The 26,030-nt window shown below is 43.3% G+C and overlaps 2 protein-coding genes and 1 long non-coding RNA gene across 4 annotated transcripts; 2 read left to right on the top strand and 1 right to left on the bottom strand.

Moving 5' to 3' along the window:
* Nucleotides 1–986: 986 nt before the first annotated feature.
* Nucleotides 987–10,713, top strand: LOC106805096. The gene is made up of 3 exons (XM_014806574.1): nucleotides 987–1,069; nucleotides 8,355–8,522; nucleotides 8,657–10,713. Exons 2-3 carry the CDS (start codon nucleotides 8,355–8,357, stop codon nucleotides 9,218–9,220), a joined length of 732 nt encoding a protein of 243 aa, XP_014662060.1. The 5' UTR covers nucleotides 987–1,069; the 3' UTR covers nucleotides 9,221–10,713.
* On the bottom strand, nucleotides 4,525–20,613 carry LOC106805097. 2 transcript variants are annotated; one of them, XR_001393398.1, is made up of 4 exons: nucleotides 20,485–20,613; nucleotides 12,379–12,488; nucleotides 6,114–6,223; nucleotides 4,525–4,564 (listed from the first exon to the last, which is right to left on the bottom strand). It is a non-coding gene; the product is annotated as an uncharacterized LOC106805097 (long non-coding RNA). The 2 variants fall into 2 exon arrangements; XR_001393397.1 differs by having other exon boundaries at nucleotides 6,114–6,208.
* Nucleotides 16,523–22,791, top strand: LOC106805095 (glycerophosphodiester phosphodiesterase domain-containing protein 1-like). Its single transcript, XM_014806573.1, has 8 exons — nucleotides 16,523–16,560; nucleotides 17,663–17,844; nucleotides 18,419–18,537; nucleotides 19,115–19,204; nucleotides 19,567–19,700; nucleotides 19,946–20,008; nucleotides 20,535–20,675; nucleotides 21,365–22,791. Exons 1-8 carry the CDS (start codon nucleotides 16,544–16,546, stop codon nucleotides 21,405–21,407), a joined length of 789 nt encoding a protein of 262 aa, XP_014662059.1. The 5' UTR covers nucleotides 16,523–16,543; the 3' UTR covers nucleotides 21,408–22,791.
* The last annotated feature ends 3,239 nt before the right edge of the window (nucleotides 22,792–26,030 follow it).

The following is a 26,030-nucleotide window of genomic DNA, read 5'->3' as shown; positions in this document are numbered from 1 at the left end:
AAAACCGCCCTAATTTTGCAGATATTCTAATATGCTGCAAAGTGTAATGACGTAATACATTTTCAACGACAACACACCACTGATCTCTATAATATAATCATATAATTATAGAGATCAGTGCTAGTACCTTAGTATGGGGTAATGCTATCCCCCGGGCGTGGAGGGAGGTAACCGCAACGTGGCAGCACTAGTGTAAGGATTAGGGTTAGGGTCAGGGTTAGGATTAGGGTTAGGGTTAGGGATAGGGTTAGGGTTTTTTGCATCATGATATCTGTCCCCACACCATAGCTAGATTAATTTTTGTGGATCACAATACCTATATATAGCGCTCCGAGATATATATGTTTAGTGTTATGGGTAGCGTTGGAGGTGTTGCAGTTAGCGTTACCGGATGATTAATTATTTTGAAGTATACGTCAACTGTATAACGTGACCCTCCCTCCACGCCCGGGGGATAGCAACACCCCCTTAGTATGTACGTAAAGTATCTATGGTGTCAGGTGACACCGGGTGCTATAGTTATTTGTTCATTTTGCCGTTTATTTAATTGTTTGTCAAATGTTGCCATACATGATTCCAATGTTTATTATGTAACTATGTATTTCTTCCATGCCTCGAGTGTCCGTTCAAGAAATAAAATTAATTCAATCCAATGGCATAAAATGTCGCACCCAGCAGATAGGTGCGATATGATATGACTACTAGGCACTTAAAAAAAACCTAACCCTAACCCCCAAAAAAAAAATTTCATTAAATTAAAGTGCCTAGTAGTCATATCATATCGCACCTTTCTGCCTTCTGCTAAAATTTCATTGGACGGTGGCGCCCCGCAAATGAGCGGTACATTTTGGAACGAGTTTGGAGTGCTCATATACGGAGTATAAAGTGAGCATCCATAAATTGCTTAGTAACAGACATGTAAACAAAAAATCGGTCAAATTACTTTGGCATGTTATCAGTCCTGAGTGTATCAATAATGCTAATTATGCTAAAGTATATGTATCAGCGTTATGTACAAAGTGCCTGAGAGGTTTGAACCCGTCTTCTAACACTTCCTCTCCCTAACACCGTAAGTCTAACTAATGATGCAAGTCCACTTGAACAATGTTACAATTGTACGACATGATGATCCACGGCACTTAATTAATTGGACCGTTTCAATAATAAAATGATGGTTAATAAATACAACTTGTCAGTACTACTACTAGCCCTACCAGTACCAGTACCAGTAATAGTCTTAATGTTTGATTTGACCTAATAACTTCACTTCAACATCGTCCAATACACCGCTGCAACACATAGCTAGGGCGCACGCCCTTGTGCATGCACAAATACACAGTGATAGAGAGTGTAATACACTCTCTAAGATATAAGATATAACTATAAGATAATAATAAGATAAGATATAAGATAAGTGATAGAGAGTAATACACTCTCTATCACTGTGTATTACTATTAGTGCATGCACAAGGGCGTGCGCGCTGTGTTGCAGCGGTGTATTGGACGGTGTTGAAGTGAAGTTATTAGGTCAAATCAAACATTAAGACTATTACTGGTAGTGGTACTGGTACTGGTAGGGCTAGTAGTAGTACTGACAAGTTGTATTTATTAACCATCATTTTATTATTGAAACGGTCTAAGTGCCTGTGTGATGATCAATGCCTGGTAGTGGTACTGGTAGTGGTAGGCCTAGACCGAATAATTCTGTCCCATATAACCTTTTTTATATTTTGGTGAGGGTTATATTGGATATCCGAACCGTGGATAGCGATGTTGTTGTTTTGGCAGTCCGATTTTTTGAGAATCTCGGCCTATCAGAGCTCTGGGTAGGCCTCGGTAGCGGCAAACATTACCGTGACATTCCCGTCCAAGTCCATTCCGTGACAAGCCCTTCACCAAGCTTGGTCCTTCAAAATCCTTCGCACTACCCCTCTTCCACAGCCTAACCGGGTGCGATACAACATCACAGTTTTTTGGTTGTGGAAAGAAGACTGCCTGGGCAGCATGGGCCAGCTTACCAGAGTTAACCGACACATTGGTGACCCTCACGCGAAACCCTGATGTCTTCACTCTCAAGTCGATACATATGCAGCGGATCGAATGCCTAGTTGTTCTCATGTGCAGCAAGGGATGTGGTGCAGATGGTGTCAACGAGGCCCGGCATCGCCTATTCACCACTGGAAGCAGAATGTTGGAGAACCTCCCACCTACACAAGCAGCACTGTTCCAGCATGTCAAACGAGCGCTACTTCAGGCCAGCTTCTACTGGAATCAGTCTACCACAGTGCAGCAACGAATTCCCGACTTCAGTGAGTGGGGCTGGCAAAAAGATGGTACGGGTGCCTGGCAGCCGCTATGGACTACACTTCGTGACGCTTCAGAAGCATGCACCCTTCTGCTGCACTGCAGCTGCCTCAAGTCATGCACAGGAAGGAGCAAGTGCAATCGCGCCGGTGTCAGGTGCACGATGCTCTGCAAATGCGAGAGCGGATGTAGCAACAACGTTGACAGCAAAGACTAGTGTAACTTAATGCTAAAATGTATGGGCACAGGCCAGGGCTCGAATTAAGCGACGAGAAGGGCAAGGCCACACATTGTTTTTTAGGCGGCATGTGGAGAATATCGCCTTGTGAATTATTTCTCTAAAATATGAAAGGCACCAGAAGGCAAGCTCTCAAGTTTGAGAAGGGCCACCAAGGCACTTTTTGTAAATAAAGGGAAACTTATAATCAAAGTTAGTACATCAACATCGTTCTTGCGTTTAATGGTAGCAAGAACAATATGCCCCATGTACAGCTGTACACGCGTACATTTGACCCCTGTACCACCTCTGCTAGATGTAAGTACAGCTAACAAGAATTTTACTATGACCGCTATCAGGAGCAAATAATTATCCGCATGTGTTTTAGGTCCCTCCTCGCACTAGCGGGTTGTAGCCTCATCAATATTGCAACTTAACATGCCGCGACGCGCAGCAGATGTTCATGTTGATTCGACTAAAAAACAAAACTAGCGGCAGTAGATTAAGACACCGACGGCAATTACACAAAAGAGGCAGGCAGGCTGGAATGCGATCGCGGTCGGGTTGATGTTTCAGGGGCAGTACGCGCGATTGATTAGCGGGCACGACTGCAATTGCCGGTCGGTTGCCGTTCTGGTATAGATTCGAGCCCTTGGCACGGCCATACTATATCGAGAGTCACTGCATGTTGTGCCCAGTCAACTTACTGATTATATAACTGCGACACAAACCATGCGAGTAATTCATTCTAAAGCCAATGATTCGCAATCGGAAAGCCTACATTGCTGTTGTATTTGTTTCTTTATACACAACTGTGTAACGTGTAACTTGTATAACCTAAACATACATGTTAGTGAATAAATGGACTAATATGGAATAGACAAATCAAGTCAATTATAATTCTTGTGTGAGCCGATGATTCCACATTGTCTACCATGTTGAGCTTGTCGTAGAATAAAAATTGTACTAAGACATAAGTTTAGGTACTTAAATCATATTGTCTTTTAGTATTTCTTACAAATAATGGTATGTCAGTAGTTTCATGTGGGCATGCTTATAATTTGATAAGCTCAAATTATGTTTCCATCCCAACATTACATTCCCACCAAAGATCAGAAATGAGATTAGAAAATCTAAGATATACACATCACGGCATTTTGCCCGTATGGCAGCCAGTATTGGATTGAACATTGCTTAACAGCCCAAAGAAACCTCAATCATCGGATGTAAGAACATCATAATCATGATTTTTCTCGTGGACCCAAGAAACCTAATATATAAACATTTTATGCATATATGCCTTTCCCTTTTGCGACGAACTACCTTTGATCTTTAGATCTGATGACGTGGCAATGTTTGGATTTGGCCCAAGTTGCGCGGCCCAGGGGCGCCCTTCTTGAGCCCGCCAGCAGCAGATCGTGAATTAGCTATGCGGTATAAGCTACCTCTGGGACCATATATTGGTACTTGTAGAAGAATGCTGCACCAAACAACCCTTAGTATAGCCCTACAGCCATGACTATGCGGTAATGTATATTATGTTTTATAATATAACAGTATATTAATGCGTCGGTACGACTCTTGCGTTATTGAGTGTGGTGGTATTTGTTCTGTGTGTGGATGTTTTCCTTAGAAATGACCATGATAGCTGAAACATAGCAAATCCTTTATTTACGTTTTCAATCTGGTTCATCGTCGTGTCTTGCCAGATATATACACGGCGTATCTAGAGTCCACAGGTGAGTGCTTAGTTAATTGGGAAATGACCAGAGGCCGAAAACATCGCCGCAAAGTTGTTTATTTCGCCATTTTACAATCTTTGTACGTTCTTCCCAATAAAACAGCGTCTCTAAATCCAACAGTGGTCGGTTAGGCTCAGTCTGAGGTTACTGCACCTACAATAATGAGGATAGACTGCTGGCTTAAAAATGGCATGACACTTTGGCCTAATTTGTTACCAACGTGCGGGCGCACACACGCACTTACGCACACGCTTAGGCCGTCGTTTGGGATTGCCGCTTTATTGCGACTGGCGAGTCATACCTGCCGAAAAAATATCCGTAGGGTAAAATAATTGATTTTATGGGATGCACCATCGCCAATGTTTAATACTGTGTTTATTCTACGTTATATACAGTACGCATTAGGATCAAGGTTCTGCCGTGACTGACTGCCTGCCTGTCTGTCTGTCTTGCTAAACTTGTCCAGTAGCTTATCGTGTCGCTCCGGCTTCCTTTCAAGGAGGAGAGCTCCCCACTTTCTCTCCCTCTCTCACTGCCCTCTCTTCTATCTGTTCTTATCTCTTTCATATTTATAAATAGAATAAAGTTATATATACTAGCTGGGCTACGCGGATGCGCCCGGGAGTTTTTGGGGGTTACTGCTTTTCTGCTACTTTCTGCTTGTTATGGCTGCTAATTTTGGCTTGCGTTTCGGCATTCATGCGATGCGGCTGATTTTGAGCGATTAGTGAGACGACTCGTTGCTGTTCTAGGATTCGTGTCGTGACTTTTCTGCCGTGCAGTGTATAGGCGAGTGCGCTAGGATTGCTCGTTTATTGTTAACTTTTCTGGCTGAGCGCTAGTATTTTTTTGCGGAGCGCAAAATATGGCGCCAAATCTATTGACAACCCAGGTTTAAAAACCCTACCCTAACCCTACCAACTTCACGGACTATGGGGTTGTAAACGCTGACTTTGACCGAAATCTGTTCGTTTGTTTTTTTTTGCACGTATTTGTCGCGTTTTTTCTGTGCAATTGTTTTTGGCTTAAATATGGTCGGTCGCCCTCCAATCATTGCCTGATTGAGGAAAGTATTCCTCACGGGGCTCTTCTGGTTCAGAAGAAGAAGCGGATAGATCCGGGCGATTTATTGTTAGGAGCATTAAATACGAAAAACTCGAAATACGAAGTACTGAGTGCCTGCGAAAAGAAAATAAATGTCTCAACTTGCTGCTTATTTTTTTCGCAGGCACTCAGGTACTTCGTATTTTCGAGTTTTTCGTTTTGTTTTATTTTTTATTTTGTGTATTTTTTTTTTTTGACCTTGTCTTTGGTGCGTCGGCGATGGCTGATTAAGAGATTTTGAGGTGTAGGGAGGTGTAGCTCTTACGGGGGGGGGAGAAGATAGACAGAAGGACAGACACAAAAACAGGCTCGCCCTTTATGTAAGAGATATCTGTGTGTCTTCCCACTGCTATCTATCTCCCCTCCCAATCTCCCTCTCTTTCTTTCCGTCTCGCTACTCTCTCTCTCTCTTTCCCTCTCGCTACTCTCTCTCTGTCTCTCCCTCTCACTGCTCTCTCTATCTCCCTCTCACTGCTCTCTCTATCTCCCTCTCACTGCTCTCTCTATCTCTGGCTCTGTCTGTCTGCCTGTCTATCATTTACTCTCATTTCTCTCTATTACTCTATTTACTCTATTTCTCTCTATTACTCTCTATATTTCTTATATACTCCACATTTCTCTTCTATCAATCTACCTGTGCGTACGTGCGTGCGTACGTGCGTGTGTGCGTATGTGAGCGTGTGCTCATTCATAGGCACGTGCGTGCGTGCGTGCGTGCATGTCAATAAGGGTGGGGACGTACGTACGTGTGAGTGATGGTATGCGCGTGTCTTCCTCCAGTCTATACTTTCTGCAAGCACCAGCGCTCGGATGTTTCTTTATGTTGACTGAGAGATCATACCTGTCAAAAATCAGCCTGCAGTAAACAATCGCACATTTGGTTTACGATTACAATCTTTAATTAGTGTGCGTACTACTTCATATTATACAGGATACAACATCTGTTTAGAACTGCATTAATCTTATCTGGAAAATATATACGAAATGGAGCATCCTAAATATAATTTCCTCTAGTCTACATATTCTGCAACAACCAGTGACCGGGTGTTTCTTCATGTTGACTAATACTAGATCATACTTGTTTGAGAATAATATGTACGATAAACAATCTTATATTTGGTTTATGATAACAATCTTTAATTACTGCACGTACTTGTTTATATACACGGTTCACTTAGGATCTATATCCATTTAGAGCTGCATTAATCTGAATCTGGGGGGAAAAATGAAATGGAGACACGGTAGCTGTGTATCTGTGTATGTGTATCCATGTTTATGTTTGTGTATTGTACGTGTGAATCAATGCATCTGATGAGAACTGACCACTATTAAATCCTCCATAGGATCCTATACTTGAGAATTGAATTTCAGGAGCTGAAAAATAGTATTTCGACCGTTTTCGGCCAAGTGGCAATATCAAAGCTAGGTAGCCATGTACTTCAGCTGTGCACCATGAGAGTTATGACATATGTTGTCCAGCGTTTTAAAAATTATCGCGAATTTACTAACCGACGCCACATTTGTGCCTGAAAAACAGTCGCGCAGTCGAATAGGGGTCATACATTGAAAGAATTCGTTTTAAATTACCAGTAACCATCCACCCATCTCTATGTACATGTCATTTCCACACACGATAGCCAACCTAAATAATGCAACCACAAAACATCGCGTCAGCTTTAGTGCCCGAGCTGCGGGCCCTCCGATTGGTCGGTCGTCGACGCGTCACATCCTCTAACCTAACAGGATAATGAACCGGTAGTGATTTAATAGTGGTCACGTGTCTGTATAGAAACATTTTTCTGGGAATCTGTCAAATTCAATAACATATACGTTCCGACAAACAGCTGCACACGGGCGTGAAATTTTGGGTTAATTGGCTGCTCGGTTTTTGAGTTACGGCAATTTCTCCGACCCCACCCACCCGGCTATGAGGCGAATCCAGTGCCCGTCTTCTCTGCGGAACGCCAAGTCGGTGCATAGTTCGAACAGTCGCTGGAGCGAAATAGAATATTTTACATTAAATGATATTGCACGGACCTTTCCGAAATTTAATATTCTACAGGATAAGGAAAGAAATTTGCATATATTTACATGTTAGACAATAGATCTTATCAATTTAGAACGTCACGTGATTATGCCTGAAAAACGGTCTAAATTTTGCACTAAAATGTCAATTTCTCTAAGACTAAAAGAGCTTTTTTGTCAAATTTTTTCCCAAACGAACTGCATGTCTCATTGTGCTATATGTCAAAGTTTGACACCTGGAGGCGTTTGGTTACTGTTTTATAGCCATAAAGGTGGCGGCTGATGCCAGCTTGGAAACGGCCACCAGGTGGCGTTATCAGACAGCAGTTCCACAGTAGTGCCTTTGCTATGTTGTGATTTGCTGACATTTGCAACGGGGCTAGTTGTTGATTTTTCACATAACACGAGAATAGGTATTTATGCTAGATGTGCACAGGAATCAGTGCAAAAAGCTCCATTAATTTGAAAGAATCTGCCGTTTCCAGCTGCTGTCATCATGCTGGCGCGTTCCGTTTCTTAAGGCATGATCTCACGACATTCCTAATTATTGAGACCTCTTGTCTCCATGTGCTTGTATGTTGTTTGTTAGTTTGTTACTGCCGTTTCTAAGAAATAAACTAAACATTCTATTGTATCCTAGCTGCGCATTATTGTGTGGGAAACAATAGGAGCAATATTGGCATATGGAATAAATCTGTCAGTCTCAAACTAGTCATAGCTCGAGACAGGCTGTTACGCATGATAGGCCGATCAGACAAATCAAAGCAAACGCAATTCAAGCCAGGACGCATCCCACACAACAAGGGCACCAAGAAGCAGCCAGCAGCCAGCGAAGCAGCTCATGCTGGCTCGTCTTCTTCCGGCGAATATCCCGATTCAGCCGTGGACCCAACGGCTGAATCGAGATCTTTACCGGAAGGTTGTGAGAACGCGTACTACCGATGGCACTCTTTCTGTTTCAGATGCTGATGGTAGAGATGGAGGCGCCGAGATCCTGCGCCCGAAGCCAGCTAGCCGCTGCCTCCGCAGATCCTTTCGCCATGCAGCAGCGGTCCGACCGAGATGAGATGCGACTGGTGCATCTCACGAAAGTCGAGAACCTGTGGAATTCAGCAATCCGCGAACATCGGGTAAGTGAAATTCGTGAATTTCATTTTGTTGTTGACGACATAATTTTCAAATGAACTGTATATTCTGTAAAGGCATGCGTTTGCACTACTTGCAATCAAAAACTTATCCACTGTCATTGTTTATAACATGCCAGACGGAAGAGTACGCATCCCATTGCCCGGAGCCAGACCTGAAGATGTGCGACGAAGAGCAGAGAGGCCTCTGCTGGAAGATGAGACTAAGATGCCGAAACTGTGACTACGCCTCCACGAAATGCAAGCTCTACGACGACATCCCAAGTTCGGGACGAGGGGCGAAGGCAGCAGCCCCCAATCGAGGAGTTCACCTGGGCTTGCAGGACACGACCATTGGACCGACCAAGCTGAGGCTCCTGGTGGCATCGACAAACATGCCACCGCCGTCACGGAGCGGCCTGCAAAAAAACGCAGCCACGGTCAGCGCCGAGACCGTGCAGCTAACCGAAACCGACATGTCAGATTTGAGGAAGGCGCTAAAGACCATCAACGACCTGAGAGGCCTCGACAAAGAATCGCCAATAAACATTCAGATGGACGTTCGATACAACGCCATCTCGATTGCAAGCCGGCACAAGATGGGGCAGTCGGCATTGCAGGCAATCGGCTTGGCAATCGAGGATCACACAGACGACCATAAGATCATCGGAATGTATATATGCAAAATAAGCTCTGCGCCCTAGGAGCATGGCTCAGAAAGCGAGGATATTCGGTAACGTGTCCCGGGCACGTCGCCTGCACCGCGAACGTCCCTAAGCATGCGCCACTCTCGGAAAGAACTCGGGCTGGAGATGGGATGCCAATTTGCAACGGAGAGACTCCTCATCAAACATGCGACAACCGACGGCGACGGAAGAGGAAGCGCAGGCATCGACGAAGGTATGAAGACCATGGATCCATTGTAGAACGTCACCCGCCAATGGCCGACACCATTCATCTCGGCCAGTCCCAATTCAAAGCTGGCATGAAAGCGAAATTCAGCAGGGCGATGCTCGGGTGGGACAGATCGGCAGACGAACGACAGATAGTACAACGACTAATTAGCTCAGATATCAAGGCCAGATGTCACCTTATAGTAAACGAACTGTTCAAGATCAGCTGTGGCAATACGGACTTAATAGTGAAGAAGCTGCCTCACCTCGTGCAATGCACAGTCGACTGCTATTCCGGCGATCATCGAAAGTGTCGGCGCCACTCCCTGGTCTGCTCAGGTGGTAGGTACAGGAACTGGCTGTCTACACGCTCCTACTACCTGAGTAGCCTCAAGATCAAGGAATTTACCATGACCCACGAGGACAAGATTCTGCTGCAAAACATCCTGCAAATGAAACTAAGCGTTGCTGGCATAGAAAAAATGAAACTCAACACCAACACGATCGGCCGCATGCATTCGGCGGTCCACCGGCTGAACAACGGCTTAGAGATGTCCGCCCACCTGAAAAATGATAACATCGTTAAAGTCCCACTCGGGAAGAGGCCATTGTTGGCGCTGCGACAGATGTCGATCGCCGCAACGTAATCAATGCGGCGCCGAAGAAAGCAGAGAGAAGCCGCCAGGCGCAAACGCATGCTCGCCGACGTGCGTGACCACATCAAGTATAAGCGATCTCAAAATTCCTCCGAATACATTAAGGATCAACTCGACACTGCCTATGCTGACCACAGCTACACAACGTAATTATTAGAAGGAAAAAGTTTAGTAGGGTGTTAATAAATTTCATGGGGTAACTAGCCTGTGCTGTGGAGAGGTGGGGTCATCCCGGGTCAGTCGGTCGGTCCAGCCTAGGGTTTCCCCACCTGAGTGCGACGCATCATATGCTAGTAGCCTACTGCAAGTATAATGCATGCTTCGATTGACGAATCGTTAACGAAAGTAAACACATCGGTCTGTCGGCATGCCCGATGCAGCTCATGAGTCTCTTGCATTCCCACCGTTCAAAATTCTGCTGCGCAGTTTCTAAAATTATATGCCGATGCCTAATGCAATTTTTGTTGTGGCATAAATGTGAGCACTGTTTTCCTTTGGCAGGCCATACACCAAAATGGAGCCTGTACGCCAGTCTGTGTACTTTAACTGTTAGCCATTGCTGTTCTTGATTTTTTACACATAACACCCCATAGCCGGTTTGTGTGCGTGTTCCTGTAAATAAAATGCACTCGTTATTTTCAACAGAAATCGCCGACTTATTCATTAGTTGTCCAAAGGCATTTTCTTCCCATGTCATGATAAATTTCGATTGAAAATCGCTATCTGTGTCGTCTAAATAGCAGCAAGGAGCTACATATAACTCTGTTATATTTAGCTCCTTGAATAGCAGTAGGCATGAAGAGACAAATGAACAGTAACAGGCCCGCACCAAAAAAAGAGAACAAAATTGAAGAAAAAAAAGAAGCGTGTCAGAGAACAGACCACTATTAAATCCTCCGTAGGATCCTATAATTAAGAATTGAATTTCAGGAGCTGAAAAATAGTATTTCGACCGTTTTCGGCCGAGTGGCAATATTAAAGCTAGGTAGCCATGTACTTCGATCAGCTGTGCACCGTGAGAGTTATGATCATATGTTGTCCAGCGTTTTAAAAAATTATCGTGAATTTACTAACCGACACCACATTTGTGCCTGAAAAACAGTCGCGCAGTCGAATAGGGGCCATACATTGAAAGAATTTGTTTTAAATTACCAGTAACCATCCACCCATCTCCATGTACATGTCATTGCCACATACGATCATAGAAATCGCAGCCCAATAACCTAGAAGGACAATCACGTGACTTTTGGCTTGCAACCAATAAAATTTCAGACCGCCATATTGCCTGGGTGACCTATCCCACGTGACCTGTCCTGTCACACTGTGTACACGACTACACAACAACGTGTTTACGTTTATAATTATGGATGCATTGTGAGTACATCAGATTATATTGTGAGAGAAGTAAATAGGAACAAAGTTTCTTAATGCAAATCGCCCAATTACGGTCATATATTTTAATGTTTTCGCACCCATGAAAAGTGATCTTTGCTGCCTTTGACTCCTTAGATCTACTAACGTTACAGTTGTATGCACTACAATACACTGGCATGATATTAAAATATCGGAACCAATTTCAACACAAATGCACTGTGTTGTGTATATCTTATGCTGTGACTAGGCAGACGGCACCCAGCCAATATGGCTGCCAAAAGTTCGAGCGAAAGTCACGTGATTGCCCTTCTAGGTTATTGGGCTGCGATTTCTATCGATTTCGATTTCGATAGCCAGCCTAAATAATGCAACCACAACACATCGCGTCAACTTTACTGCCCGAGCTGCGGGCCTTCCGATTGGTCGGCCGACGACGCGTCACATCCTCTAACCTAACCGGTAGCAAACCGGTAATGAACCGGTAGTGATTTAATAGTGGTCACGTGTCTGATATAGCTGTGGCTGTATCTATCTGTCTGCGTGTCCGCCTGTACGTCTGTCTGCCTGCCTACCTGCCTGCTTGCCTGTCTGGCTGTCCCTCCTTTCCCCGTTTCTCTCCCTGTCACTCTCTTCCTCTCGCTGCATGCGCTTTCTCTGTCTTTCTCTCTCTTCCTCTCTCCCCTCCCAATTTCCCCCTCTCTCTTTCCCTATCGCTACTCTCTCTCTCTCTTTCTCCCTCTTACTGCTCTCTCTCTCTCTTTCTCTGGCTCTGTCAGTCTGCTGTCTATCATTTACTCTCCTTTTCGTCTATCAATCTACCTGTGCGTACGTGCGTGCGTGCGCGTGTGCGTGTGTGCGTATGTGAGCATGTGCTCATTCATAGGCACGTGCGTGCGTGCGTGCGTGCGTGCATGTCAATAAGGGTGGGGACGTACGTACGTGTGAGTGATGGTATGCGCGTATCTTCCTCCAGTCTATACATTCTGCAAGCACCAGTGCTCGGATGTTTCTTTATGTTGACTGAGAGATCAGACCTGTCAAAAATCCGCCTGCAGTAAACAATCGCATATTTGGTTTACGATTACAATCTGTAATTAGTGTGCGAACTACTTCATGTAACAGGATGCACTTACGATCAACATCTATTTAGAACTGCATTAATCTTATCCAGAAAATATATACGTAATGGATCATCCTAAATATATCTTCCTCTAGTCTACATATTCTGCAACAACCAGTGACCGGGTGTTTCTTCATGTTGACTAATAGATTGTTTGAAAATAATATGTACGATAAACAATCTTATATTTGGTTTACGATTACAATCTTTAATTACTGCGCGTACTTCTTTATATACACGGTGCACTTAGGAACTACTCTCTCTCTCTCTCTCTCTCTCTCTCTCTCTCTCTCTCTCTCTCTCTCTCTCTCGCTCGCTTCTCTCTCTCTCTCCCTTCTCTCTCTCTCTCTCTCTTCTCTCTCTCTCTCTTCTTTCTCTCTCTCTCTCTCTCTTCTCCTCTCTCTCTCTCTTTCTCTTCTCTCTCTCACTCTCTCACACACTCTCGCTCTTGCTCTCGCATTCCTCCTCTCCCAAGTCCCTGCGTGAGGGATCGAGTGTGTACGTGTGTGTATGCGAGCATATGAGTGCTTATGTGTCAGTACGTGCGTGCGTGCATGCATGCGCGCGTGCGAATGAGGGTGGCGACGTACGTTCGCATGCGAGTGCTTATGCGTGCATGTCTTTCTCAAGTCATACCTGTTGAAAAAAATGTTTGCAGTAAACAATCTTATATTTGGTTTACGATTACAATGATTAAAAACACTTTGCGTACTAAGTACTTCATATGCAGGGTTCTCTTAGAATCAAAATCGATTTAGAACTGCATTAATCTTAACCTAGAGAATATATATAAAGTGGAGAGTAGGTACAAAATGGAGACACGGCATGTGTGTCTGTGTATTATCAATACAATAGTGCGAAATTTTTGCACCAAGTGCGGTGCAACGTCACAACACGATAAGACAATGGCAATGTAAAAAAACAATGTATAACCAAAGGCGCTGCCCTCGCAATCTAAACGCAGACTAAATGTTATACATTGTTTTACATTGTTTCTTGCTCTTGAGTTAAAAAATGTGTTATAAACAAGTGCACACAGCTAATGCCACAAAGCATATTTATATTATATATATATATATATTATATAATTATATATATATATATAATATATTATATTACTTATATATGATATACTATAATATTAATATTAGTATATATCATATATTATATGATAATATCAGGAGTGTATCATATCTGATTGATAATCAATATCATATTGTATACACTGCCTGAAATATAATTTATGCATATAAGATCAGACAAGATACCGCTCGCAAGAAAAGTCGCCCGCTTTGTCAGAAACTCCTCATGTCACAGTTAAGGTTTTCTGGTGTGGTGTGTGTGTTGTGTTGTGTGTGTCTTTGTGTGTGTGTGTGATGTGTGTTGTGTGTGTGTGGTGCTGTGTCGTGTGCGTGTGCGATGTGCGTGTGCCGTGGTGTGCGTGCGTGGCGTGTAGTGTTATGTGTTGTGTCTATGTGTGCGCGGTGTGTGTATGCGTGTGTGTGCGTGTCTGTGTGTGTGTGTGTGTGTTTATGCGCGCGCGCCGCGATGTGTGCTGTGTGCATGTGTGTGCTGTGCTGTGTGTGCCTGTGCGTGTGCTTGTGTGTGTGCGAAGCGTTTGTGTGCTGTGTGTGCGTGGTGTATGTGTTATGTGTATGTGTGCTGTGTGTGTGACTGTGTGTGTGCGTGCGTGGCGTGCGTTGCGTGCGTGGTGCGGTGCGTGTGTGTTGTGGTGTGTGTGTGTGTGATTGTGTGTGTGTGTGCTGTGTGTGTGTGTGTGTGTCACGCGGTTATAACACTTCTTCAGTCACGGCCAGTTACTCGTCACTGCTAGGCTGCTAGCTGCGTGGGAAGTGCCCTGCAGCTAAATATTTTAGCTGTATGCGCCATGCAATGACGTACACAACTATAAACGTTCCATCATGAACAATGCATGTGGTCTACTCTACACAGAAGTTCTGACCACCTAACGGGCATGGACCACTGATCTCTATAATATAATCTATATAATATAATCTATAATAATATGATTATATTCTAGAGATCAGTGGCATGGACTAGTAATAATTAAGTATCGGAAAAAACATAGAGTGTGTTGTTTGCCACCAGATGTCACCGCTTGTCACGCTTACGCTGATGTCTAGTCGGCCCTAACCACTCTCTCTTCACACCACACACACACACACACACAACACACACACACACACACACACACACACACACCACACATCACACACATATATATATATATCTATAATATATATACTATAATGTCGAAAGGACCGATATATATATCGATTATAATGTTAATACTTATTAAATAGTCTTCGTTACTTACTCAGGGTGGAATAAAATGTTCAGGAAGTGATTGCTATTCTCGCCGCGCGGCTAACACTTCGCGATAAGATTATATACAGGCTTTTATGCGAAAAACTGATCATTGTGCATATAGGAGTAACATGTTAGGCCGGATTGCTCATTAAATTGATGTCAATAAACAAGGATTAAATGTTATATTTTTCTGCATAGCGTATCATCGAATTCTCATCCACTGTCAGTTGTATAATGGTATCCACCTAATTTACATATACAACAAAAACTAAACATAAGTAAATACAAATTTCGTCAGCTGCAAAACCAACCTCAGTACATCCCTCCGGTCAACTTTAGCGCTGAACGAAAATTACGCGGCCCGAAATTGGCATGCTCGATAAGCTGCACTCCATTATATTCTTAGATGACTATTAGTCAGTGCTATAAATTATACGTCCATTATATGTGGACCCCAAAGTCTATATATGACTATAACCTCCTGTACTTATGATTACACATATAGCACACTATTTCGAAAGTATGACAGCCATAAAAGTTAGCCCATTAGGTTGAGGACGAGTAGAGGGCTCTAAAACCACATGCTGTGAATATTTGCATGTACAACTAAAACCCTCTTACCCTTGCTACTCCCTTAGGTGACGTCAAATAGCACCGCGCTACAAGAGTTAAGTGTGTCTACGTGGCTGCTGTGCCCCAGCTGGCCAATAACTAGATACGTCATAAACTTAGAGCCACTCGGCGAGAGCACAGCACCTCCGCCAAGCAGCTGACGATTAGTACTAGTCATCTCTCTCATGTGATTGAAGAGAGCTCTAGTTCTTCCCTACTCCAATTAGCTCCATTAATAATCACTTAAAATTAGCGCCACTCCTCACACCTATATTAGTGGGCAGCGTGCCTCTAGTATTAGGGTGAGTATTTAATGATGCATTCGGAAATGACATTTATATCTTCACTTGATGTGTCTGCCTCCTATCCATTAGTGACCACTGGTTGTGTGTAACAGGTCTTTACAGACCATCAGCGCGCATGACCTCCCTAGTGCGAGATAAGCTGAACTGATGCGGCAGTGAATGCCCGTAGCTATAGACAGTAAATATTGGCCCACAGGATAGGAACATGGCGTCCAATATAACCATGTGCTAGCCCTAACCCGTAACCCTACATTCTAACCCTACCCTACGCTAATCAGTAACCCTAACCCTAACCCTAACCATAACCCTAACCTATTATATTGATATAATATTATATTTATATAGATGTAAATGACATTGGTTTTATTGGGACCCATGTTCTCTATCCTTGAACTAAAATGGCCTTATTGAGACGCAACAATGCCAACATTATCTATTGCTGTTATCTGCAGTGTTGATTTATCGATTTGATTAACTTTGTCAGTGTCACTGTGTGCATGCCTTCGAAATATAGTCCCTTGGATTTTAAACGCCAGTCATTACGAGGTTACAAGATTACGTACCATCATGGACTCGTCATTCATACTTCAATAAGTGGCTGGATCTCGTAGATTCAATGATTAGTCTTCAAAGTCCAAGAGACTATATCGAAGACAACAAGAGACAAAGCTGATCAATTAGTTTTAATTTCGTTTTAATTCTATTTGAAGGTGCTGGCGAGAATTTGGAGAATACCATGACAGCATTTGAACAGTGAGTAGTGGCCATGTAGCATTGATATAAACCGACCAGGCTCTCCGACTGTTACACGTCGTAGGAACGCCAACGTAGCCAACGTAGCCCTCGCTAACGTAGTGTTAAGCGAGAAGGGAACTTGTGGCTAGCATTGATATATAGACAGTGGATGTAGGAGTTGGTTGTGCAATTTCTCGAATCTCCTGGACCCATTCTCTTCTAATCCTCCAGTATTTACAATGTTGTATGATGTGCCAGGTGACACCTAATAGTTACACAAAGGTTTTTTATATTTTGATACAAGAAAACGATGAGGATGGATGAGTCTTTAGAAATGCAGTGTGGTATCTTTCAAATTGTGGGAACCCAGTGTAAATATGATCCAAGTGACAGAGTGAAAATCTAGAAAGAGATTTTCACAAGTTCTCGAGATTGCAGCGATCCATTTCTTTATGGGGCTGCAATGATCTGCTGTTCAATCTATGCAGGATTGACAGGTTTTACTGTAGTGTAGTGCCACTTTTATGATGGTACTGTATGTCGTATGTCCGCGTAGCTAAAAGCATACAAAAAGAGATTTTTCAAAGGAGAGAAGATATCTCTATAGCATTAAATGCAATTTTTATCTAGTAAAACACCCACCATTGCATAATATGCTCTCCTGTTATATTTCTGCACACTTCCTCATTTCGCTGCAGACTAGCCCATTTTGTTATAGACTTTCAATTAGTGGGCAGAATCAAAATAAAATTTCTTCTCCGTTGTGCAGTTGCACTGATGGCAGGTGCTATATATAGTCGCCCTCATTAATTGCTGTGGTGCCTGCAGAAAATTGGAAGGAGTTCATGGTAAGAAAGTGGCCATGTTGCTCTCAGGTGGTTGGTGTGCCTTTGTGACTTTAAAATAAATCGCACGTAATCTATGTACTGCCCTTTTCCCCCGCATAAGCGCTGTTGTCAGAGTGACCTCGATAATCATTCTTTGAAGGAAATGTTTGCCATTGTGCCTCTCCAGCTTGTCATGATGCTGCCCAGAAATTCCTGATTAAATTAAAGGCAACACTTAATTTGACCCCACCCCACCCCACCCCGGTGTTAATTTCCCCATCTGTTCATTGCAGTGCTGTCAGCGTCGGCACGGACATGTTAGAGATCGACTGCCAGAGGACGGCAGATGGACACGTCGTCGTTGCCCACGACGACGACCTCCGACGACTCACGGGTCATGACGCGCGCATATCGGAGACACGTCTCAGCGACCTGCCGCCAATCAGACGTCAGCTGCCTGTCGAATTTATGTCGTGTGAGTAACCATGGTAACCTGGTAACTCCCAGCTGCGTGACTTCGTATGGGTAACCATGGTAATGTGGCAGTTATCAGCTGCTTGTCCCCATGCAAGTAACCATGGTAGTGTAGCAACTTTCAGCTCCCAGAGAAATTCATTCTACATGAGTAGCCATGGTAACGCGAAACTTTCAGCTTCCAATCGAATTCAATCTATGTGACTACCAGTGATAGCTTAGCAACTTGATGCTTTCATACTGTTTGAGTAAACATGGAAACATGGAGAGTGAGGACTGAAGCATTTCACTATTGCGGGAGGAGTTTGAGACATTCTGTGATCTAGAGTTACCATGGTAACACGATGTTTGTCGTCTGTAGTTAAGCACACAGAAGGAGACGACTGCCGCATCCTTCCACTGGGGGAGGAGTTTGAGAGATTCTGTGATCTGGAGTTACCATGGTAACACGATGTTTGTCGTCTGTAGTTAAGCACACAGAAGGAGACGACTGCCACATTCCTCCGCTGAGGGAGGAGTTTAAGAGATTCTGTGATCTGGAGTTACCGTGGTAACACGATGTTTGTTGTCTGTAGTTAAGCACACAGAAGGAGACGACTGCCGCATCCCTCTGCTGAGGGAGGTGTTTGAGAGATTCCGCAATCTACCGATGAACATAGACATCAAGGTGGAGGATGAGAGACTCATCAGAGACGTACGTAGCAGGGGAGGGGGCATCGATCAGGGCCAGGGAGGAGGTAGGGGTGGGGAAGGTGACTGGCAGCATGTGTGTGTGCGTGTGCGTGTGGTGTGTGTGTGTGTGTGTGCGTGTGTGTGAGTGTGTGCGTGTGCGCGTGCGTGTGTGTGTATATTAATCATGGACTGCATGGCAAGAAAGGGGAGGGAATGATGTGTCAGCTAGACTGCATGTTATTAGAGTCGCAGTCTGTGGGGAAGAGCTAGAACTCATACAAAAACTAGACAGAGGGCACTCACGGAGTTCATACCTCCGCCAGCGACATAAGCCATACGCCCCATGTAACATGTATGTGTTACGAGCTGGCTCGCTGCTGGCTGCTGCTGACTGACTGGCCTGCTGCTAACTCGACGCGCTAATATCGATCGCGCGAACAGACTAACACACGAACGGACTAACACACGAACACACTACACGAGAGCGATCACATAACCTCCTCCACTCCGTGGGCGGAGGTAATCAGTGCTTTAGTGTCATGCAGTGCGGAGGGAGTTCAGGGTATCTGAGTGAGTGAAGTGCTCGGTTTATATTGTAGGTTTCGCAGCTGGTGCGTGAGTTCCAGCGAGAGCACATCACGGTGTGGGGCAACGCCAAGCACACGACAATACAGAAATGTCACAGAGAGGTGAGGGCATTGGTCGGTGTGCACGCCTTTGTGCCACGACTACTGTAACCAAGTGGTGCCATCTAGCATCTAGTGCATCGATGTTGGCAGCCATGCTGTTACCGCTGTGTGGTGCCTGTCGATTATTATATATATATATATAATATATATATGCTGTTCAACATAGGCCAGCAGTGAATGTAATAACTATCTCATCTAACGTGGAGACAATGGTGGGTAGCCAGTACCCTCTATCATCTAGCATGTTAGCAATGGTGGGTAGCCAGTACCCTCTATCATCTAGCATGTTAGCAATGGCAGATGTCCAGTATCGCAGTATTTTATGCATTCTAGGTCGTGGATTTTTCATTGTTGCATTTCAGAATCCGAATATTCCGATTCTGTTTTCGTTTCGGCGAGTCGTCATCATAACTTTTTCTTTCTACATCGGGTTGCTGCCATTCTTGCCAATGAAGGAACAGTTTCTCGAGATATTCTTACCTAGTATTTTTTTAAAGTAAGTACCTATCTCTTACTTTGCTGTTGGACAGATATAACGTAATATGCTGAGAGATTACTGTTGTCTATATCATAATCTATATCTTTATGTAAAAAGTAACAAAAGGTGTAAACAAAAAGTAAAGAGCAAGATCAAGTGAAATAAAGAGAAACTATGGATTTATGAATGTTTATGGTTTTTACATGCTAGATTCTAATTATGGCACAAAATGGTACATTTATAAAATGTTATTTTCTTCCTAGAAAAGATAAAGAATTTTTTGCTATGAACAAGAAATGGAGGCTTTTGCTTTGGTTTGTTGACAAGTAAGTTTATCAAGCAATCGCATGTCATTTACTATTGTACATCATGTAATAGTTCAGTATGGAAACTACATCATAGTGTAATTCCATTTCATCATTATTCCTTTATTACGCAGATTAATGGTGTGGCGTGCAAATGTACCACTGCGGAGTAGCACTGTAAATAGTGCTAAGGACATCTTATATTGCAACACGTACCTGTGTAGAGTAGTGCAGTAGCTAATTCTGGGGTGTCTTATATTGCAACACGTACCTGTGTAGAGTAGTGCAGTAGCTAATTCTGGGGTGTCTTATATTGCAACACGTACCTGTGTAGTGTAGTGCTGTAGCTAATGCTGGGGTGTCTTATATTGCAACACGTACCTGTGTAGAGTAGTGCAGTAGCTAATTCTGGGGTGTCTTATAATTATATTGCAATACATACCTGTGTAAAGTAGTGCAGTAGCTAATGCTGGGGTGTCTTATATTGCAATACATACCTGTGTAAAGTAGTGCAGTAGCTAATGCTGGGGTGTCTTATGTTGTGCAGGCTGATGGTTCGTCGTGCTATCTTTGAACACCTGGACCGTCGCGGCGTGCACACGTATCTGTGGGTGTTGAACGACGAAGCTGATTGGCTGCGCGCAGAGCGGCTCAACGTCACCGGAGTCATGACGGATTTCCCCAGCAAGTAAGCAACGTGGCCTGCAGGTGGCGCCAACGTCTCTTGCTTTGCCCCAGCCCGATCGATTACCTGGCACGTAGCTGTGGTGGTTGGTCAGGGGTCGGGGTTAGTCTGGGTTCGTATGCATTAGGGATCTATCTTGTACAGGGAATTATCCGTTGTGTCTTATTGGCATCTAGGATAGCAAAGCAGTAGAGAATATACTCCTAATATAGTAGAGAAAGTGTGAAAGAGAGAGAGAGAGAGAGAGTTGAAACTGTATGCTTGTAGGACTATTTTTTATTCCTCGATGTATTTATACCATCCATTAGCAGGGGTAGTAATTGACTTTTGAACAAGGGAGTCCGCAGCAAAATGATGGAGTCCGCAGTCTGAAGTTCAAAACTAAAGCAATTAACAACAAGTTAATGTTGTTCAAGTTAACGCATGTGCTTATTTTGAGGATTCATGCGATGCACGTCTGCCAAATTTTTTGGACATTTGCTGAAAAAATACGGCCGTGCTCTGGAATGAACTAGTAGAATTTTCAGGAAGTCACACGGACTCCTGCATTATATATCAAATCAGGCCGTCCGACATTAAATCAGGGAGTGTTTGACTCCGGACTCGCGTTAATTTCGCACCCTGCAATAGCATCAGATTTTTCATGCCGTGCTTCCAGCGTGATGTTTCTCATGCTCATGTTGTGTTGGCAGGTATACACAGTTCCTATCCAGCAACGGGTTTGGTCAGAAGTGATTAATGAAGGAAGGGTAGTCGTGCAGTGACCCCGGTGGCATCACTGTGACCTTTGACACGTCACTGTGACCTCTGCTGAATCGCCCGTGACCTGTGTTAGATGAGTGTCGCCTATGCCGCATCGCTGTCACCTCTGCTGCGTCACCACGACCTCTGCCGTGACCTCGCATTATCGTGGACCGTACTTTGCGCGGCGATGCGCCGTTCGGTCATAAAAGCGGCGAGGAGCGAGGTGTTCTCCATGTTGAGATGTCTCGTACGTGCTGCGGATGCTGCGTTGGGCACGTTGACATGTCTTTTTCATTGGCCCGCTCCTCTTTCTTTCTCCTGAATCCCGCCGTTACTGTGCTAATGCTCCGTCTTCTTCAAATTTTTGTATTGGTGCTCGAGGTTACTCAAACAAATTGTTTTAATCCCATCGCCTAGCATTACCATGGATTTGGTTAATTGTTAGGGTTGGTGAGTACACCCGTGACCTTTCACATTCCAATTCCTATTATCTGAATTTATCATAACCCCTGTTGTTTTATACAACGTGACCGCTTTCACTACGTATTTATTTTCAAGCACATTCTCCCTCAATTTTGTGCATGTCAGCCTGTGGCATCTCATGTCAGCCCATGATGTGTTATGATGTTCCATGGTATGTTGTGTCATGTTGACATATGCTACAGCACCATTTGTGTTTTAATCTTGACACGGTTATTTGATTTCATTATTAAATTTGATACTCATGTGTCAGTAATTTTAAGCCACCTTGATTGCTGGGTTGGATCACTGCAAGCAGGAAGTGTGGCTCAAATAACAAACCATGTGCAAAGACTAACAAGCAAGGGATGAGGGTTGTAGAATCATCACTATGCATGGTTCTGTATGTGCCTGCTTCTCCTGGGAAAGCTTGCATGCTGGTAGCAATACCCAATTTTGTTGCTATCAAAATACATATATATATATACATATTTATTACTCGAGTTATTTTGTGATGACGTATATGCCAGCCAGAGCTACATACCCACTCTCGTGCAATTTGTTTACACACGTGATTAGGAAAAGACGATTTATTTCACAGTGTGTAAATTACTGCCAGTATATGATGGGGAGCGGGTGTTAGCTTGCACTCTGACGTAACCTTGCCTGTTAGTGCATGACAACGTTACCGTGGTGTAGGCATGTTTATCACTTATAAGTTATACTTATATTATATCCGTCGTCCGCCGGGGCCTATCTATGTTCACGCTGTAATTTATACATAATTTATTAATTTTACTCGTGTGCATGTGTGGTTATTTTACCGTGAACATGTGTTTACTAGCAATATATGACTGAAAGGGTCTATGTCCTCTAGGGTACTGCCGGAACGTACCCTGGGTACGGTCCGGTATACCGGAACGTACCCTGGTACTATCTAATATGCTGGACCGTACCTCGCCTACTCCTCTAACGAGTCTAGGTAGTCGCCTACGCCTACTCCCTAACTCTAACCCTAACCCTAACAATATCAAATAGTTACCAGGGTGCGTTCCGGTATACCGGTCCGTACCCAGGGTACGTTCCGGCAGTACCCTGGGGGACATAGACTCCATGAGCCAATATATGTGTACATAATTTCATCATTTTACTCATTGCATGTATATAGTTATATTGACGATCGTTTAACTGCCTGTTACTATGCTCCCGGTGAATGTTACGAGATTTTGTTAGATCACAGATTCGCAGGTGTTTTTAAATAGTGACTAATCTGACATGTTGTGTAACATGCTAGAACTACTGTAGGATCAGACTTTCTTGTGTTCCCATCTTGCCAATCTGAATCCTGGGTACCATTATCAACCACATAGCAAAATAAACCCATAGATTCCTGCATACGCTGTTATCATGAACGTATCTATACTCTGTCGTATATCAGGATAAGTATGTTAGTAGGTTCATGCTATTATAAGCTATGTTCAGGCACCTATAGAAATTTCTATAGGCACTTATGACACTTATATATAGGCGTATTATAGAATCATGTCTATGCATACACCTGTCAGGACCACATCTTAACATATGTACGATACATACTTACAGATATTCCCCGATTGACACAGATTGTCTGTGTATGTGTGCATGTTATAATATGCCCCTGACCAATGTATACATATTTATACCTATGTATAAATATACGTATTCATGATATTAGGCATACCTGCACAATTGCTGTAATACTAGGTGTTGGTAACAGCATGAGCCTACGTCTACTAATGCTGAGAGGGTCTATATGTCCCCCGGGGTACTGCCGGAACGTACCCTGGTACTATCTAATATGCCAGACCGTACCTCGCCTACTCCATTAACGAGTCCAGGGAGTCGCCTACGCCTACTCCCTAACTCTAACCCTAACCATATCAAATAGTGACTAGGGTACGTTCTGGCAGTACCCTGGGGGACATAGACCCTATGAGCTCTACTAATATCATGACCATAATATATATATATATAATATATATATATATATATATATATATATATATATATATATAATATATATATATATATATATATATATATATATATATATATATATATATATTAAAATAATGCTAGTATATATTAATATACATAGGTGCATGGTAATGGTTGTCATATATGTAAAACGTATGTATAGTAATATGTTATATGTCTCACATACGCCGCACACGCCGAGTTTTCAGCCTCGCGGACAGATATTTTCCTCACCGCCTCGCGAGACCGAAAACTCACATAAATCGACCGCGCAATTTTATTGAAACATTTTATTTACGAACCATGTCCGAAGGATGTGCGTTGTGCCTTTTGAAGCAGGAACTGTCCAATTCATTTTTTATTTTTTTTCATCATTTTTTTTACTTTAAAGAAAATTGACAATAAAATGTTTAGGGTAGCTGGGAATAAATAGGGTCGGTCGGGAAACGGTAACCACACCTATATTTTGTTTTGGCCTAAGAGTAGACATACTATAGTGGTAGCATGGGCTACATAATTACCCTGCTATACGCACGTCTGGACTCTCACCTAGTACCTTCACGGGATATAATAGCTTTTGCTGTTTGATGTGATAGGGTATGTGAACCCAGATGCCAAGGTAAAGTAAACCGAACAATCTACCTAAGTCTGCCTAAGGTTAACTGTAAATCGTATATATGAAGTTGTAGATCATTGTTTCCCCTAGTCCGAGATTCCTCTGACCAATGCCCACACCGACGATTTTGGTGGATTTGGTATGGGTTACCACACCAAATCCACCAAAATCATCGGTGTGGGCATTGGTCAGAGGAATCTCGGACTATGTTTCCCCCTGCCTGCCAGTTAATCAATCACACAACGTCTTACATACAAGGGTAACTTGAGGGATCTTCCGAGAAGTGTTCTGTATAGGGAGGTGGCTGCTCTATAGAGGTGTTCGATCACACAGGTTTAACTGTATATGTTCGAACACTTGCTCGTCGTGGTATTATCATAACGGTCAAGGTAATGTAGGCAGAAATTCCATTGAATCCCTAGTCTCTTGATATGCTAATCTTTCTGGAGCCGAGGATAGATACTGAGCTTTAGTAGCATATGGCCTGCATATAGCATAACTCACCCAGATTGGGAGCGGTTGCAGTGCTAGTGCCAAGGATAGATGTTCAAGTAACTGTCCAACTAGATTACTCGTGTATGTACCTATCCCCCCATTCTTGTTCAAGAAGGGTAAAGAACATTTGTGGTAATTAATCTAAGGCGAACACTAATTGGTTTGGTGTTCATCAAGTGATTGTGATGTCATCGATGATGCGGTCTTAGAAAGTTGCTGTCAGGTGCACACTCGCAAGCTGGAACTCTTTGCCTACGTACCAAACTGGTTCTTCTACGTTATCAACAATATTCTGGCATTGTTTTCTTTTTTAAGTTGTACGGTGGGAAGTGAAGCTGCAAAAATATATATTGCTAATCATTCAACTATTCTGTTCACTTGTATCCATTTGTTCGAGTTTCTGCTCACTCCAGGTTTTCGGCAGAGAAAAACCGATACTAATACGAAGAAAGATCGAGGATATCTAATGAATTACAATACTACACAATGTTTTATTTGTAACGTAGCGAAAACAAGTGTTTACGACAATTCTAATTATACGGTTTGCTATGTACATCCTTTATACAGTACGAGAGTGTATACGTTACTCACACGCACGCCCACCACTCCTGAAATCTTAAAAGTGCTACGAATATTTACAAACAATAACATAATTGTGACAAATAAATCCAGACCATTCTTTTAGCGCTTCACCTCACGCCATGAGGTCCTGAAACCGGTTGTCAGAATCATATATAGCTATTACATAACATCTCTAAACAGCGTAACCTTTGACAAGGAGTGTTGCGCAAAAGTTACGACATTTTGATGCCGAGTGGTAATAACCTAGTTATGATGTGTTGGACAATGGTCCCCTAGTCATGGACTTTAACAGTTAACTTATAAGGGGGAATACGATTCTACATAATTATACATAACTCCTTAGCACTACTCACAGAAGAGCGGTTTGATTAGCAGAGTGGAAGCGAGAGAGAGAGAGAGAGAGAGAGAGAGAGAGAGAGAGGGAGAGAGAGAGAGAGAGAGAGAGA

This window comes from Priapulus caudatus, unplaced genomic scaffold (genome assembly GCF_000485595.1).
Source record: "Priapulus caudatus unplaced genomic scaffold, Priapulus_caudatus-5.0.1 Scaffold99, whole genome shotgun sequence".
Lineage (NCBI taxonomy): Eukaryota > Metazoa > Priapulida > Priapulimorpha > Priapulimorphida > Priapulidae > Priapulus > Priapulus caudatus.
The sequence above is the reverse complement of the archived record's forward strand: the minus strand, read 5'-3'. Positions and strand labels throughout refer to the sequence as shown.

Bases quoted from the DNA above. Each gene is read 5' to 3' on its own strand.
- LOC106805096 (XM_014806574.1), top strand. From the start codon at position 8,355: ATGCTGATGGTAGAGATGGAGGCGCCGAGATCCTGCGCCCGAAGCCAG. The intron at 8,523-8,656 runs GTAAGTGAAATT...ATAACATGCCAG, and splicing joins CAGCAATCCGCGAACATCGG to ACGGAAGAGTACGCATCCCA.
- LOC106805095 (XM_014806573.1), top strand. The intron at 17,845-18,418 runs GTGAGTAACCAT...TGTTGTCTGTAG, and splicing joins GCCTGTCGAATTTATGTCGT to TTAAGCACACAGAAGGAGAC. The intron at 18,538-19,114 runs GTACGTAGCAGG...TTTATATTGTAG, and splicing joins ATGAGAGACTCATCAGAGAC to GTTTCGCAGCTGGTGCGTGA.